At 34.8% G+C, this 16276-nt stretch overlaps 1 protein-coding gene across 1 annotated transcript; it reads left to right on the top strand.

The window, feature by feature from the left end:
* The first annotated feature begins 422 nt into the window (after positions 1–422).
* Positions 423–2082, top strand: LOC131149163 (pentatricopeptide repeat-containing protein At2g28050). The gene has a single exon (XM_058099336.1). The coding sequence runs from the start codon at positions 481–483 to the stop codon at positions 1909–1911; it is 1431 nt and encodes a 476-aa protein (XP_057955319.1). The 5' UTR covers positions 423–480; the 3' UTR covers positions 1912–2082.
* Positions 2083–16276: the final 14194 nt, after the last annotated feature.

The following is a 16276-nucleotide window of genomic DNA, read 5'->3' as shown; positions in this document are numbered from 1 at the left end:
AGACCTTCCCTGAAATTTCAAAAATGTCATAAACCTCTCCTGAGATTACAAAAATACCAAAAATCTCTCCTGAGATTTTCCAAAAAGTTGCAAACATCTGCTCAAAACTTTTTGTTTTTTTTTGTAAAATATAAAAGGAGGTTTGTATCCATTTGTTTCTAAAATTCTTTAAAATTAAGAAGAAGACTTTAAAATATTTGAAATCTAAGGAAAATCATTGTCTTTTTACTAAACTACTAGAGAAGTCAATATATTTTGTTCTATTAATAATTATTTGGAATTTATTATGTTATTTACACAATTTTAATTTGTTTTGTTATTCTGAAAATAGGATTAGTTATCCGCTCATCCATTTGTCAATTGGGTCGAGTTTTTATTTTATTTATATACACACAAAACAAGCAACGTTCTAAATTACCGGTCACTCTAAAAAGACGACGACAGTCGGGTCTGATCGATCCTCCCCGAGGTCCATAACCAATGTCAATCCAGAAATTACTCAAAACTCTCAAAACAGTCAAAAGAATCCGGCCTCCTAGCACTTCCCCTGAACCTGATCGAAGGATTGCAGATATCGTCTCCACAATCGCAAACACCTCAGATTCAAATCACCTTCTTCCCACCACCACCACTAGCTTCCTCTCAGATTTGAATCCCACCACACTGCACGGCATTCTCTCAGATCCACAAATCAAAGCCTCAAATTGCTTACATTTCTTCAATTTTCTTCTCAAAAATGAAGCTCTCATCTCCTTCAAGCCTGACCTCCGAGCCCATCTGACCATAATTTGCAGGCTACTCAAGGCCGGAAGGTTCGCAGATGCTGAGAAACTCTTGAAATATGTTTCCACCAGTGAAATTTTAGAGTACCCTTTTTCTGCCATTGCTTCTGCTGTTGAGAGTTGCTCTAAAGAACCAAAGGTCGTGGCAAAGTTATTCAATTCGATTCTCAAAGTTTATTCGGATAAAAAGATGTTCAAGGAAGCTTCAGCGACCTTCGATTTTATGAAGAACAACGGAATCGAGATTGATGAGAGGACTTGCACTGTCCATTTACTTGCCCTAAAGAGACTTGATCAGCTGGGGTTAGCTCTACAGTTTTTTGACGGAATGCTTCAATCGGGTATTGAGATTTCTGTGTATTCACTGACTGTTGTGGTGGACGGGTTGTGTAAGGGTGGAGATTTGAGAAGGGGTAGGGAATTGACGGAGGAGATGATGAGTAGAGGGATCAAACCCAACATCATTACATACAATACACTAATAGATGCATGTACTAAGAGATGGAGTTTTGAGGAGTTGGATGAAATTTTGCTTCTGATGGAAAAGCAAGGTGTGACTTTCGATGACACCACATATAAGCTTTTGATTGATGGATTTTCAAGCTCTGGCAAGAGTGAAAATGCCGAAACGTTGATTTTGGAGATGCATGACAAAGGTTTCGTAGTGGAAACCTATTTGTACAATTCAATTTTGGGTGGCTACTGCAGATTAGGGAATACAGAAAGTGCATTTTCACTGCTCGATAAAATGGCCCATAGAGGCCTTGGTCCTAATGCCGACACATATTGGACCTTAATCAGTAGCCTCTGCAGAATTGGAGATGTTGAAGGGGCAAAGATATGTGTAAATGAAATGCAGAATGAGGGAATTGAATTAGACGAGGCTGTGTTTAATGCAATGATTGATGGCTGCTGTAAGAGAGGATTCATAGATGAAGCTTGCAGGTTGCATGCCATGATGGAGAAGAAAGGATTTAGAGCTGATACGTCTGTTTGTAATCCTATAATAAGCGAATTATGTAAGTTGAATCGCAAAAACGAGGCAAAGAGGCTTCTGAGCATAATAGTTAAAAGGGGTGTCACACCCATTGATTTGATCAACACTGTGGGATGTCGTGGAAGCAAGTAGGGTTTCCACATTAGAGTGTCAGGCCTAGCTCTTCTACACAGAATCTGAATAGAGACTTTGAAAGGGCACATATGCCCACGAATTCAATTTGAAACCTAAGGTTTAGTTATGGGTGAATTGGATTATTTAAAATTCCTTATAATTTTTTTATAAGTTCTTAACTTTTTACAATTTTTTAAAAATTTCTTATATTCTTGTTGATTAGGCAATCCACTCAAACATTTACTTCTTATATTCAATTCACAACCACAACATACACAACTAATTGATTAACTGTTCAAATCAAACAAACACAATACAAGTAATCAATATTTGCTTTGCAATATTCAACAGCCTTGTATATGAATGTGCAAGTCCTATAGTTGGCTTTTGAATTGAGGATTAAAATAACATTCAAATACTATTTCCAAAATCAAATTTCAAATAAATCTTCTGCTAATAGGTTTTGGGTTGTTAACCAATCAACGTACTCCCTTACAGTTTTCGCAAAATATTGATTAATCAATGTACTCTCTTTCAGTTTCCACAAGCCTAAGAACAAATTAAGTTTTGATTTATTTAATTTCCAATATACGTTATTTTTATGATTGAAAGAATTACAACATCCACAAAATTTATATTTTTGCTGGAATTTAAAGAGAGTAAGGGAAAGAGAGTGACACCGCTGTTTTTATGAGGTTCGGTTTACCCCAACCTACGTCCTCGCCTTAGGTCAACCACTTAAGGATTTCACTATACCTTATTCCTTCTGGGTGGAACAAAAACCTTTACAACAACCAATCTCTTTTAAAAGAAGAGAAACCTCTCCAAGCAACAACTTATGTTTGGTGCAATGATTCAACTATACCTTGAGCTGTCAAAGATCTAATAGAAAGGAACGAATATCTGCATACAAAAATACTCTCAAACACAGAACAAGTTGTACAAGTTAAATCACTAATCGTACTCTAAAACCAAAACTAAATAGAAAATGTGAAGATTAAGGTTTAGAAGTCACCAATGGTTCTTTCTTAATGGTATAAAGATTTTAGTTGCAAATCAGAATCAAAGCTTTTTAATCAACCAGTAATTTCGTAAAGTTTCCCCCAGCAAGAGTGTGAGCAAGTATGAGTTTTAGGAGAACTTTAGCGTAGAAAACGTGTATTGCTTGAGCATATTATTTCATTAAGCAATTGAGGTATTTATAAACTTCTTAAAAAAAAAAAGTTTATTCATTTAACATGAAGTATTTAGGTAACGTTTCAAAAGATATTAAATTATAAAATCAATTTTGAAAAACTTCCCGTATAGTTCGAAATTCAAAAATTTTCGTACAGTTAGTCGGCTTACTCACTCGATTGGGTCATTTTTGTACTACTCAGACGGCTAGACAGATGGCTGACACCATTCTGTCTCTTCAAAAAATAATTGTCAGTCAACTGACTGAACCACGTTCAAAATGGTTAGTCTGCTAGGCACTATCAGTCAGCTGGGTGTTTTTAGTTCATCGAGTCAGTCGACTAGACAGTTAACTTTGCTATAGGTTTTCTGTCAGTCGGCTAACTAAACCCAAAGTATTTTCTGGTCAGTCGGTGACCAGTCCTTTTTCTAATTTTGCATTTTTGGTTTTCAAATTTAATTTTGCTCTCTTGTTTTGGTCTTTCATAAAATATTTTCGGGACTTTAAAATAGGTCTCTAAGTCCATGTATTTTAAGGAGCTTCACATATCTAAATAGTAATAACTTGAAGTACTTACAAATATCCTTTTAAGCATGATCTCCTTAATCACTAAGTCTTGCAGCCTCTTGAGGTTCAGTCTTTACTTCAAGACCTGCTTAGCCTTTAAGCTCTTCATTTGTCATTCATTACTTCAATATAATGAGAAGCTTTCATTTGATTGACTTTGATTTTCGGCTTACTTTCCATGATTAACCATGAGTGTCCTTTTACTTAGACCTGAAATAAAGTCACTTAACAACACAAGTTAAAACATCATTCATTTGTTATGATCAAAATAAGATTGAAAAACCCAGTTAGGCCAACAATCTCCCCCTTTTTGATGATGACAAATAAGGAGTAAAGATGAGGGTTCCTATGAAAAGGCTTCCCCTTATTATAAGCATTCTTTAACATGTGACATCAAATATGTATAACATGTGGAAATATTCAATATGCTCAAAGTCAAAGATAACAATATGCTCAAAGTCAAAGATAACAGTATGTTCAAAGTCAAGTAAGGCTCATCATTGTTTAACATGTTCATCATAAATATTTATATTCCATACACATTATCATATAAATATTCCATATTCCATATACATCATTAATATTACATACACATCATAAATATAACATCTCCATACATCATAAACATCATATTCCATTTTTTCTTTTCACAACCTCTCCCCCCCCTTTGGTCATCATTCAAAAAACAAGGGGAAAGAAACAAGTAAAGCAACCAAGCTAAGTGTTTGGTCATACAACATATCAAAGTACAAACAAAAAATTGAAAGCACACGAGGAGACAAACCCCAGGTCAGTTGATTGACCACTCAAATGGCTTGAGTTTTATAAACGAGCCTAGGGTTTTTCTATCAGCCAATCGGCTGACCTCAAGGTCAGTTGGCTAACTGCTCTCTGGTCCAAGAAGAATACTTCAGTCAGTCGGCTGACTTCAGAGACAGTTGGCTGACTGGCCTCTATTCTAAGAAAACTAATTCAGTCACTCAGCTAACTTTAGAGTTAGTTGGCTGACTGTAGATTTTTCTTTAAGTTTTATTCTTTCACTTAGTTTCTCTACCATGTAGTAGACCAAACTCTCTTCAAATGGTTATGAATCTATCTTCTGAGAGAGGTTTAGTGAGGATATCAGTCCAATGATCATTTGTATTGATAAATTCTAGAATGACGTCTTCTTTTTGAACATGATCTCTTAGGAAGTGATGTCTTATGTCAATGTGTTTGGTTCTTGAGTGTGAAATGGGATTTTTGGATATATTTATCGCACTCGTATTGTCACACTTAATTGGTATAGTTGTGTATTCTAAGTTAAAATCTCTTAACTGTTGTTTCATATATAGTGTTTGTGCACAACAACTCTCAGCTGCTACATATTCAGCCTTAGCAGTTGACAAAGTCATGGAGTTTTGTTTTTTAGAGGACCAAGAAACTAAAGATCTTCCTAAGAAGTGGCATGAGTCATTTGTACTTTTTCTATCTATTTTACACCATGCATAGTCCGCATCTGAATAAATAATCATTTCAAAACCGATGTCCTTAGGGTACCATAGTCCTAAGTCCATAGTGCCTATTAAGTATCTTAGGATTCTCTTAACAGCTATTAGGTGTGATTCCTTAGGTGCTGATTGAAAACGTGCACACATACACACTCTAAACATTATGTCGAATCAATTGGTTGTTAGATATACTTTTTGTCTACGGGTTTTCCTTTTTCATCTTTGTCTAGGCTGATGGAGGTACTCATAGGTGTTCCTATGGGTTTACTATTTTCCATACCGAATTTTTATTTCATTTCTTTTATGTATTTGGATTGACTTATAAAAGTCTCATTCTTTGCTTGTTTGATTTGAAGTCCAAGCAAATAGTTTAATTCTCCCATTATGCTTATTTCAAATTCTTCTTGCATACATTTTGCAAATTCTTTACATAGATGTTCATTAGTGGCACCAAATATTATATCATCTATGTAGATTTGAATTAAAAGTATGTCATCTTTCTTTGTTTTAATGAATAAGGTACTATCAATTTTTCCTCTTGAAAATCCCTTCTCAATTATAAATCCACTAAGTCTTTCATACCAAGCCCTAAGGGCTTGTTTTAATCCATACAAAGCCTTAGTTAGTCTAAACACATGATTAGGATTTTCTATATTTTCATAATCAGGGGGTTGTTCAACATATATCTCTTCATTAATATACCCATTTATGAATGCACTTTTGACATCCATTTGGTATAACTTAAATTCTTTGTAGAAAGCATAAGCTAACGGCATTCCTATAGCTTCCATTCTATCTACAAGGGCAAAGGTTTTATCATAGTCAATCCTTTCTTCTTGGTTATACCCTTTAGCTACAAGTCTAGCTTTGTTTCTAATGACTATACCATTCTCATCCTTTTTATTTCTAAATACCCATTAGTTCGTATGATCGAATGATTTTCAGGTTTAGGTACTAATTGTCATACTTTGCTTCTTTCAAATTGGTTTAATTCTTCTTGCATAGCAATTATCCAAAAATCATCTTTGAGAGCCTCTTCAACATCTTTAGGTTCATCTTAAGATAGGAATGCATGGAGATTGCATAGATTCTTTAAAAAAGATCTAGTAGTTACACCTCAAGATGGTTCACCTATAATTTGATCTTGAGGGTGATCTTTTTTGTACTTCCATTCTCTTGGTAATTCCGGATTTTCTATAGGTTCATCTTTTGAGTTTTCTTCAATTACTTTCTTTTCTTCCTTGATTTCTATCTCATCCTCTTTTTTGAAAATATCATCCTTTTCTTCATTTTTGACTTCTCTTGAAAAAAGATTTGATTCATCAAACTTTACGTGAATTGATTCAATAATGGTGAGTGTTCTTTTGTTATAGATCCTATAGGCCTTACTATTTGTAGAGTATCCTAGAAAAATTCCTTCATCCGATTTAGCATCAAATTTTTGTAAGTTATCTTTGTTATTGAATACAAAAACATTTACACCCAAAGACATAAAAGTAAGTTATGTTAGGCCTTCTTCCTTTCCATAATTCATAAGGTGTCTTGTTTAAGCTTGATCTAATAGAAACCCTATTAATTACATAACAAGTTGTATTTACAATTTCAGCCCAAAAATACTTGGGTAAGTTATTTTCATTAAGCATAGTTCTTGCCATTTCTTGAAGAGTTCTATTTTTCCTTTCCACAACTTCATTTTGTTATGGGGTTCTAGGTGCTGAAAAGTTGTGGCTTATGTCATGATCATTGCAAAAATTTTCAACGTCCTGATTCTTAAATTCTCTTCCTTGGTCACTTCTTAAATTTGAGACATTGTACCCTTTCTCGTTTTGAAGCTTCTTGCATAGAGTGATTAACAAATTACAAGCTTCCTCTTTGTTAGTTAAAAACAATACCCATATGTATCTAGATTAATCATCAACAATTACGAAGGCATATTGTTTTCCTCCTAAGCTTTGGGTTCTAGTAGGACCAAACAAGTCTAAGTGTGAATTCTAGGGGTCTACTAGTTTATATATGTTTCTTCCTTTTGAAGCTTGTCTTGATTTGTTTTCCTAGTTGACAGGCATCACAAATTTTATCTTTGATAAACTTGGCATTAGGCAAGCCTTTAACTAAATTCTTTTTAGAAAGCTTGGATATAAGATTCATGCTAGCATGTCCTAATCTTCTATGCCAAAGCCAACTATTTTCACTCATGGCAGCTAAGCAAGTTATATCTTGAGAGATCAAGCTATCAAGGTTTATACAATACACATTATTCATTGTATGTGCAATGAATAGTGTCTTATGATCTTTAGAATTATGAATTATGCATTTGTCTTTCTTAAACATTATTTCAAATCCTTTGTCGCTAAGTTGACTAATGCTTAATAGATTATGCTTTAGACCATTAACTAACAAGACATCATTTATAGTGAGTGAAGAGTCTTTACCTATTTTACCAATTCCAATGATCTTGCCTTTTGCATTGTCACCGAAGGTAACATATCCTCCATCCTTTTGAGTGAGAGAAGTGAACTTAGATTTATCTGCCATCATATGTCTTGAACATCCACTATCCAAGTACCCTTTTTCTTTAGACGAAGTGGACCTAAAGCAAACCTACAAGAAAGGATTAATGTAATTACTTTTGGAACCCAAACTTTCTTAACTTTCTTTAAGTCTTGTCTAGTTTTAGTGTTTATCTTCCATTCATTTTTCACTTTGATGTACTTTTTCTTGAGTGGACAATTAAACATTATATGTCCTTTATTTTTGCACATGTAGCAAGTAGTATGCTCATAAATGTTTGTCAATGAAGTACTTGCATAGTGTTTAGATTGATTTACAAAATATCCCATAAACAAGTTTTTTTTTCTTTTGTTTAGTGCTTCATTGTAACCAATTCCTTCTTTATTGTTAGTCATCCTTTGTTGTCCTACCATTTTTTCGAAGTTATCTTTACCTCTGGTAAAGTTGTAAATAACCTTCTCCTTATCTTGAATTTGGTTTTTAAGATCGATTATTTCTAGCACTCTCTTGCTATCTTCATTCACTTGAGACTTAGCTAATTTCTGATACATGTTATCTACTTTCTTCTCAAGCTCTTCAATCTTTAGGTCCTTTTCTTTTTCAACAATTTTTGAAGATTCAAGATGATTTCTAAGTGTTTCATTTTGTTGTTTCAAGCTTATGTTCCTTTTTGAGACCTTAATGAACTTATTATGAAGAAAAAATAATTCAGCTTGAAGTTCTTTATAAGAAGGCATGTTTTCATATGACTTATTACATGATTCATCACACAAATCTTCCGAGGAAGAGTAGTAAGAGTTTACCTCTTCGTTGTGAGCCATGAAGCATATGTTTGCTACTTCTTGATCGCTTGACTCGCTGTTGACCTTATAGGTCACGCCCGATTTTGATAATGACAAATACTCCTGTATTTAATAAATATCTAGTTCATGTGCAGGTTCATATTAGCATATCATCAATGGCACGTGAAAGCTCAAAGTTTGAAAACAATCTCATGCTCTTAATTGTAATAATTTTTAGTGAAATTTGTCTGTAATAGTAATTAGGGTATTCGGTTTGTAATAAGCACACACATCACATGCATGGTTTATTTTGTAAGCTCAAACGAGATTCAAACCAAAAATAACCATAGAAAGACCTTAGGGTATTTCCTTCGGTCGACCGACATCGGACTTTTTCGGTGTCTTCAAATTGGACCCCAAGTGCCCCTAGGACACTCACACTTTCACATATTTTTGTTAGGCACTTGAATAGGCCTTGTTTACTTCAATACGGGACCGAAATGCACACACGATGCACTTTCGGTTGACCAGCCAAGCCAGTTCATTTTGGCCTGGTCGACCGAGACACCCTGGGTCAAAGTTTGACCACCCGGTCGACCAGAAAAGGTAGCTCAAAAGGCTCTGGTCGACCGAAACTCCCTTGGGTCAAAGATTGACCACTCGGTCGACCGAAACTGGTAGTTCAAAAGGCCCTGGTCGACCGAAACCCTCCTGGGTCAACAGTTGACCATCTGGTTGACCGAGAACATTTGTTCTCCAACTACCTGGTCGACCGGAGGGTCCTCGGAAGAATTTCCAGCGGTCTAGTCGACTGAACTAGGCAGTTCAAAATTTCCTGGTCAATCGAAACTCGAAAAATTAGGAAATCGCCCTCTCCGGTCAACCGAGCCTTATAGTTCAAAAGTCCCCTGGTCGACCAAACCATTTTGAGTCTTAGTCAACCGAAACACTTCTGGTCGACCAGACCTCTCGGGTTGCTCCTATTTTTTTACCGCGGTTAATAATTTTAAACAGGGTTAAATTGATTTAAATGTTATTAATCTTTTCTAACAATCTCTAATAGGTCCCCAACGGTCAAAATTTTCAATATGTCTATATATACTCCTTCATTTGGTGGATTAAGTATCGATTAGCAAAAAGATTAAGAAAATCTCTCTTAAGCAAAAATACTTTCTTTTGACTCTCATTCACTCATACTCTTCCAAATACACTCTAGCTTACATTCAATACTCGTAAAATCATTTGTAACTATTCTTGAGTGCTTAGATAGGAAGGCTTACTCTCTCTTAGTTGTGAGATTGATATATTTTTATTGAGAGCCAAAAGGATTCTTAGGGTACTTAGCCAATAAGTTCATCCTAAGAAGACTTTACTAGGTCTTCTGAGATTGCATATTTGTTGCAATATCTTAAGAAGCCCATTTTTGATTTTGGTTGCGAACTATTTTCAAAATCATTTACAAATATCTATTGCTCTTTATTTTGAAAACCATTTGAGGAGATATTTGTGTTTGAGGTGAAACATCTTTGTTGCAATATTTATTCACTCAAATATTTTGCTGAAAACAAAGATCCTATATATTTTGCAATCCAAGCATATACATACTTCCACGATTGAGATATTCTATTGATTGATATTCTTGAGGCTTATCTGATATTCTGTGTGAATACATTTGATTGAAATACCTTGAGATACACAGATTGCTTGTTTGACACTCTCACGTACTTACTTACTACACTGATAGAAAACATAGTTGAGAGTTGAAATATTTAGACCACATAGAGCTTACATTTTAAATCATCTGTGGTGTTTGTGTTTGTGCGCATTTGTGGTACAAATCTGCTTTACGTGAAAGCACCCATATATTGTACCGTTTGATTGTATATCTGAGAGATTCCAGGCGTGGCCTGAGGGGGCGGTAATCCAGCCCGGTAAGGATTGGTAAAGGTTGAAGTCAGCCCTGTGGTAATTTGACCTGGTTTGTATAGGTGTCGCTCCACCCGTTTAAGTGAGCAAGTTATTGTGATAATCCTTATGCTGGTTAGCTAAGGTGGGGACGTAGGCAATTGGCCGAACCTCGATAACATATATGCGTGTCATCCTTCCTTTACTGCTTTCTGGTGCTTGTGTGATTGTTTAAACTGCTTTATTTAATTTCTGGTATATTTACATTACTTGCACTAGATTGACCATAGGCTTGTGAACATACTGCTATTAGGAGGAATACCTAGGAGATAAATTTTAAAAATACCAATTCACCCCCCCTCTTGGGATCACGGTAAAGCTAACACTCGCTCTTCGATTCACTCGAACTTGTGTCATCCCAAGTTGCCTTCATTGCAGGCTTCTTTTTCCTCTTTTCCTTTTTGAGTTGTGGGCAATCTGGCTTGATGTGTCCAGCCTTTTTATAGTGATAGCAAGTGGGAGGTTCATTTTTGCTCTTGTATTCTGTTGACTCTATGAGTCCAATCCGGTTTTGATAATGACAAATCACTTGGTATTTGATATGTGCATTGAGTTTGTGAACATGATCTATATTAAGCATGCATGGAAGGATAACGAGTCATGGAAGCCTTAAAGTAAAGCATACATATCTTGCCAAGATCCATGGAACTCAAAGAGTACGAGAATTAAGATGCAAGCGGTAAAGTTCAAGAACATCTTGGGAATGGGTACTTAGAACTCGTGTACTTACATTTTCGTATGATTTAATTTGAGGCTCAACATATACCTTAGAATGTCTTTAGGACTCATGCATTTCATGAACATCATTAAGGGACATTCATGGACTTAGAAATATTGTTAAAACCTTGGAAAATATTTTAATAAAAGAGCCAAGAAAGAGAGCAAAGCAGATTTTTAAATTAGAAAATGAAAATTTAGAAAAAGGGCACTTCAGTAGCTTGAACTCAACCTCAGTCGCTTGAAGAATTTCTTTAAGATCCTGAAGATAAAGTTCAGTAGCCTGAAGATTTAATGGTGAAACACAGAATTAGGCCAAGGCACTTCGGTTGCCTGAACTTGGACTTCAGGCGCTTGAACTTGGACTTCAGGAGCCTGAACTTGCCACTTTAGAAGCCTGAACCCCACTTCGGATGCCTAAACTCGCGGGAAAACTTAAAAATCTGATTTTTTTTAAAAAGGACTCGCGAGCTATTTCTTTGATCTAACAGTTGAGATCAATTCTAAGGGTGAGACACTATATATACTAAATATCTAAACCCTAGTACGTGAGCTCAGACACACAAAAAGAGAAGAACACATCTTATTGAAAGAGAATAGAGAAACTTGAGCTGATTGCTATACTATTGCTTGCACTTCCCTCTACATTCATCTACTTTGGGCAAATCTACTCAGAAAACCAAAAGGAACATCACTTATACATCTTAATCTCATCTTGGTATTGAGGTTTGGTGATTCAAGTTATTATTTTCAAGAGCTTCTTATCTCATTACTTGTTATTGAATATCATTAGAGAAATTGATCTTGAGTGTGCATATACATATAAATATTTTTTTTAACAAGATCATTACTTGAGAAAGGTTTTAGCTATTGGTTGAATAGTGTTTGATTCAAGAGTATATCTATTTTTCAAAGAACTTCACATTCCAAATCTATTTTTGAAATAAGCCGGGTGATTGATAGTGAGTATATTTTCACATAGATTATTTGGATAATCTCACTACTTGATTAAGGTTTTGTCATTGATTGAATAGTTTGATTTAAGTGTGTATTCAGTTAAAGGATTCATATTTTAGATATATTAAAACACTCGAATATATATCCTTGGTATTCATAAATATTTATTTTATTGAGGGATATTTTGTTTGGAAAACCTTATACTCAGTATTTTGATCTTTGAATTACATATCGTATATATATTTGCATATTACAAAGATCGGGTTGTGATTAAATATTTGAAGGAAAGCTTTTTGATTTTGATTAATATAATATTCAAGATAAAGCTTTTAATAACTTCACATTAGATATATTTGTGCATCTTTACAAAGTGAACTAGAACCCTAATATACTCCAAAGCGTTTCAAATATATCTTTACTTGGGAGTTTTTGATAAAAAGGGATTTTTGTATTGAAGCATATCATACATAAACAATTACATCATTTCATACATTCTGAGCTTTAAGTTTAATCATATGTTAATGTATTAAGAATTTGAATTGTACTCACTAGCTTTTGTTGGAAGCAATTTTGAGTGTTTTACAGATTCATTGTATTCACCGTTCGGTTTGTGAACCGGGTGTAAGGAGGAAGTTGTACCTCTTGTAAGCAACGGATTAGGAGGAAGATGTACCTCTTGTAAGAAGTAGATTGTAAGGGAAGCTTCATCCCAATTTAAGGAGCAGAGATTTTAGTGAAAACCTTGAGTGGGTTGCTCAAGGCGAGGACGTAGGCCGAGTTGGCTGGACCTCGTAAAAATTGCTTTTGTCTTCTCTCTTCCCTTAACTCTTTACTTTCTGCATTACATTATATTGTTTGCATTGCATGTGGATGTTGAATTACTTTACACACAATTAATTGGTAAAAGGAACTCATTAATAAAATAAATTTAATTCAGTCATAAATCCCAACAATTGATTTGTTAAAAATTCAAATACGGATTAAGTGGTAAATAGGTTTAAAGAATTTTTTAAAATACCCAATTCACCCCGCCCCCTCTTGGGATTACACCTCAATCAACATATTTCTTTTTATTACTTTCACCTTTTTAGTTTTTGATCCGTTGAATTTTCTAGTGAATTTCTTGTTTCTTTTGAAGAATTTTCCAAGTCTTTTAGTTATGAAAGCTAATTCTTCATCTTTTATTTCACTAGATTCATTATATTCTTCACTTGAACGTTCTTTTAAGGCTTTTAGAGCTATAGATTTCTTATTTTTATTTGCAGTTCTTCTTTCTTTCAAAACCATTTCATAGGTTAGAAGTGATCCTATGAGTTCATCTAATGAAGTTGTTTTGAGGTTTCTACCTTCCGTTATGGTCGTGGCTTTTAGTTCCTGGATAGGTGGAAGTGCTCTTAGAATTTTGCGAATCATCTCATAGGTGGAATATGTTTTTCCTAAGGCACTTAGTGAGTTTATGATATGTGTGAACCTAGTGTACATGTTTGTTATAGTTTCATAGGAATTCATCCTAAAAGCTTTGTATTCACTAGTTAACATATCAATTGTACTGTCTCTAACATCTATTGTGCCTTCATAGGTTACTTCTAATTTATCCCAAATTTCCTCAGTTGTTTTGCACGCCATTACTCTATTGAATTCATTTGCATCAAGTGCACAATATAGGGCATTTATTGCACTTGAGTTAATTTGCAACATTTTGTAATCTAATTCTATTAGTTCTTTTTCTTCTTTAGGTACTTCTTTTCCATCCACAAGTTTAGTATGGATCAGATTTCCATTTGTGACAATATTCCATACCTTCCAGTCCATTGTTTGAAGGTAGATTCTCATTCGTTGCTTCCAAAAGGTGTAATTGAGTCCACAAAAAATGGGTGGTCTAGTTGAAGATTGACCCTCACCAAAGGGAGCTACTCCTATTTGTGTCATCTAGATCTTTACATAGCTACTCATTAGGATTTGCTATAACTGCGCTCTGATACCAATTGAAACCTAAGTTGTAGTCCCACGAGGGGGGTGAATTGGGTTATTTAAAATTCCTTAGAGTCTTTTTATGAGTTCTTGACTTTTTACAATATTTTAAAGACTTCTTATATTCTTGTTGATTAGGCAATCCACACAAACACTAACTTCTTCTATTCAATCCACAACCACAACATACACAAGAAATTGATTAACTGTTCAAATCAAACAAACACAATACAAGTAATCAATATTTGCTTTGCAATATTCAGCAGCCCGGCATACGAATGTGCAAATCTTGTGGTTGGCCTTTGAATTGAAGATTAAAATAACATCCAATCACTCTTTCCAAAATCAAAGTTCAAATAAACCTTCAGCTAATAGGTTTTGGGTTGTTAACCAATCAACGTACTCCCTTACGGTGTTCGCAAAATATTGATTAACCAATGTACTCCCTTTCGGTTTCTACAAGCCCAAGAACAAATTAAGCTTTGGTTTATTTAATTTCCAATATACGTTGTTTTTATGACTGAAAGAATTACAACATCCACATAGTTTATATTTTTGCTGGAATTTAAAGAGAGTAATGGAAAGAGAGTGACACCGCTATTTTTACGAGGTTCCACTTACCCCAGCCTATTTCCTCGCCTTAGGTCAACCACCTAAGGATTTCCCTATACCTTGTTCCTTCCGGGTGGAACAAAAACCTTTACAACAACCAATCTCTTTTTCAGGAAGAGAAACCTCTCCGAGCAACAACCTATGCTTGGTGCAACAATCCAACTATACCTTGAACCGTCAAAGATCTAATAGAAAGGAACGGATATTTATGTACAAAAACACTCTCAAATACAGAGCAAGTTGTACAAGTTAAATCACTAATCGTACTCCAAAACCAAAACTAAATAGAAAATGTGAAGCTCAAGGTTTAGAAGTCATCAATGGTTCTTTCTTATCGATATAAATATTTTAGTTGAAAATCATAACCAAAGCTTTTTAATCAATCAGCAATTCCATAGAATTTCCCCCAATAAGAGTGTGAGTAAGTATGAGCTTTGGGAGAACTTTAGCATAGAAAGCGTGTATTGCTTGAGCATATTTTTTCATTGAGCAAGGGAGGTATTTATTGACTTCTTAAAGAAAAGTTTCCTCATTTAACATGGAGTATTTAGGTAACTTTTCAAAAGATATTAAATCATAGAATCAATTTTTAAAAACTTCCCGTATAGTTCGAAATTCAAAAATCTCCGCAGCGTCAGTCGGCTGACTCACTCGACTCGGTCATTTTTGTACTAGTCAGTCGGCTGGACAGGCGGCTGACATCATTCTATCTCTTCAAAAAATAATTGTCAGTCAGCTGACTGAGCTTTTAGTCTTTACTTCAAGACTTGCTTTAACTTTTAAGCTCTTCATTTGTCGTTCATTACTTCAATATACTGAGAAGCTTTCACTTGATTGACTTTGATTTCCAGCTTACTTTCCATGATTAACCATGAGTTTCCTTTTACTTAGACCTGAAATAAAGCCACTCAACAACACAAGTTAAAACATCATTCATTTGTTATTATCAAAACTAGATTGAAAACCCCAATTAGGCCAACACAATTGACATGAAGAATATTGTAGAAGTAAAAATGGTAGCTTGGAAAATGATGAAGCTGATAAGCATCAAAAAGAGGAGGGAAGGTGGAAGATAGTACATAATTACTGGATCAATGTACTTAAGACTCACATTTGGTGGAAATTGTGTTTTTGGAAGGCAGATGATGCACTTACTATTTTGGAAAAATGCCTTAAGTGAGTTGTATATTAGTGATTTTAGACTTGTTAGAAGGAGGCTGGATAAACCATTAAAGCTGCATTTTGGAATTCGAATAGTTGCCTGCCTCCCTATGATGCATTATGCATCTGGGTCATGGATCTTCACACTATCGGGACTTGGTGGATCTGAACTATGCAAAGTTTGGTAGTGGTGTAGAGTGGTAATACCATCTGAGCGAGAAAATCTGAAGAGAGTTATTTGGAGAAAAAGAAGTGGGGACTTTCAACTGATATCTTTGCTATAGGAAAATGACCCTTCACCTCTAATCATTCAGACAGGAAGCAGAAAGATGGACAATTACATTAGTACGGTTTGGATTCTAGGTAGACATTGAGTTCAATAATTGACATCACACTTGGGTAATCCTAGAGCAAGTAATGATTTCTCCATGGATTATGAGACTTTGCTTAGATTGTGGTTTTGAGGGGTGAGA

Source organism: Malania oleifera, chromosome 2 (genome assembly GCF_029873635.1).
Source record: "Malania oleifera isolate guangnan ecotype guangnan chromosome 2, ASM2987363v1, whole genome shotgun sequence".
Taxonomy (NCBI): Eukaryota; Viridiplantae; Streptophyta; class Magnoliopsida; order Santalales; family Ximeniaceae; genus Malania; species Malania oleifera.
Note: the sequence above shows the minus strand (reverse complement) of the source record. Positions and strands in the feature narration are given on the sequence as shown.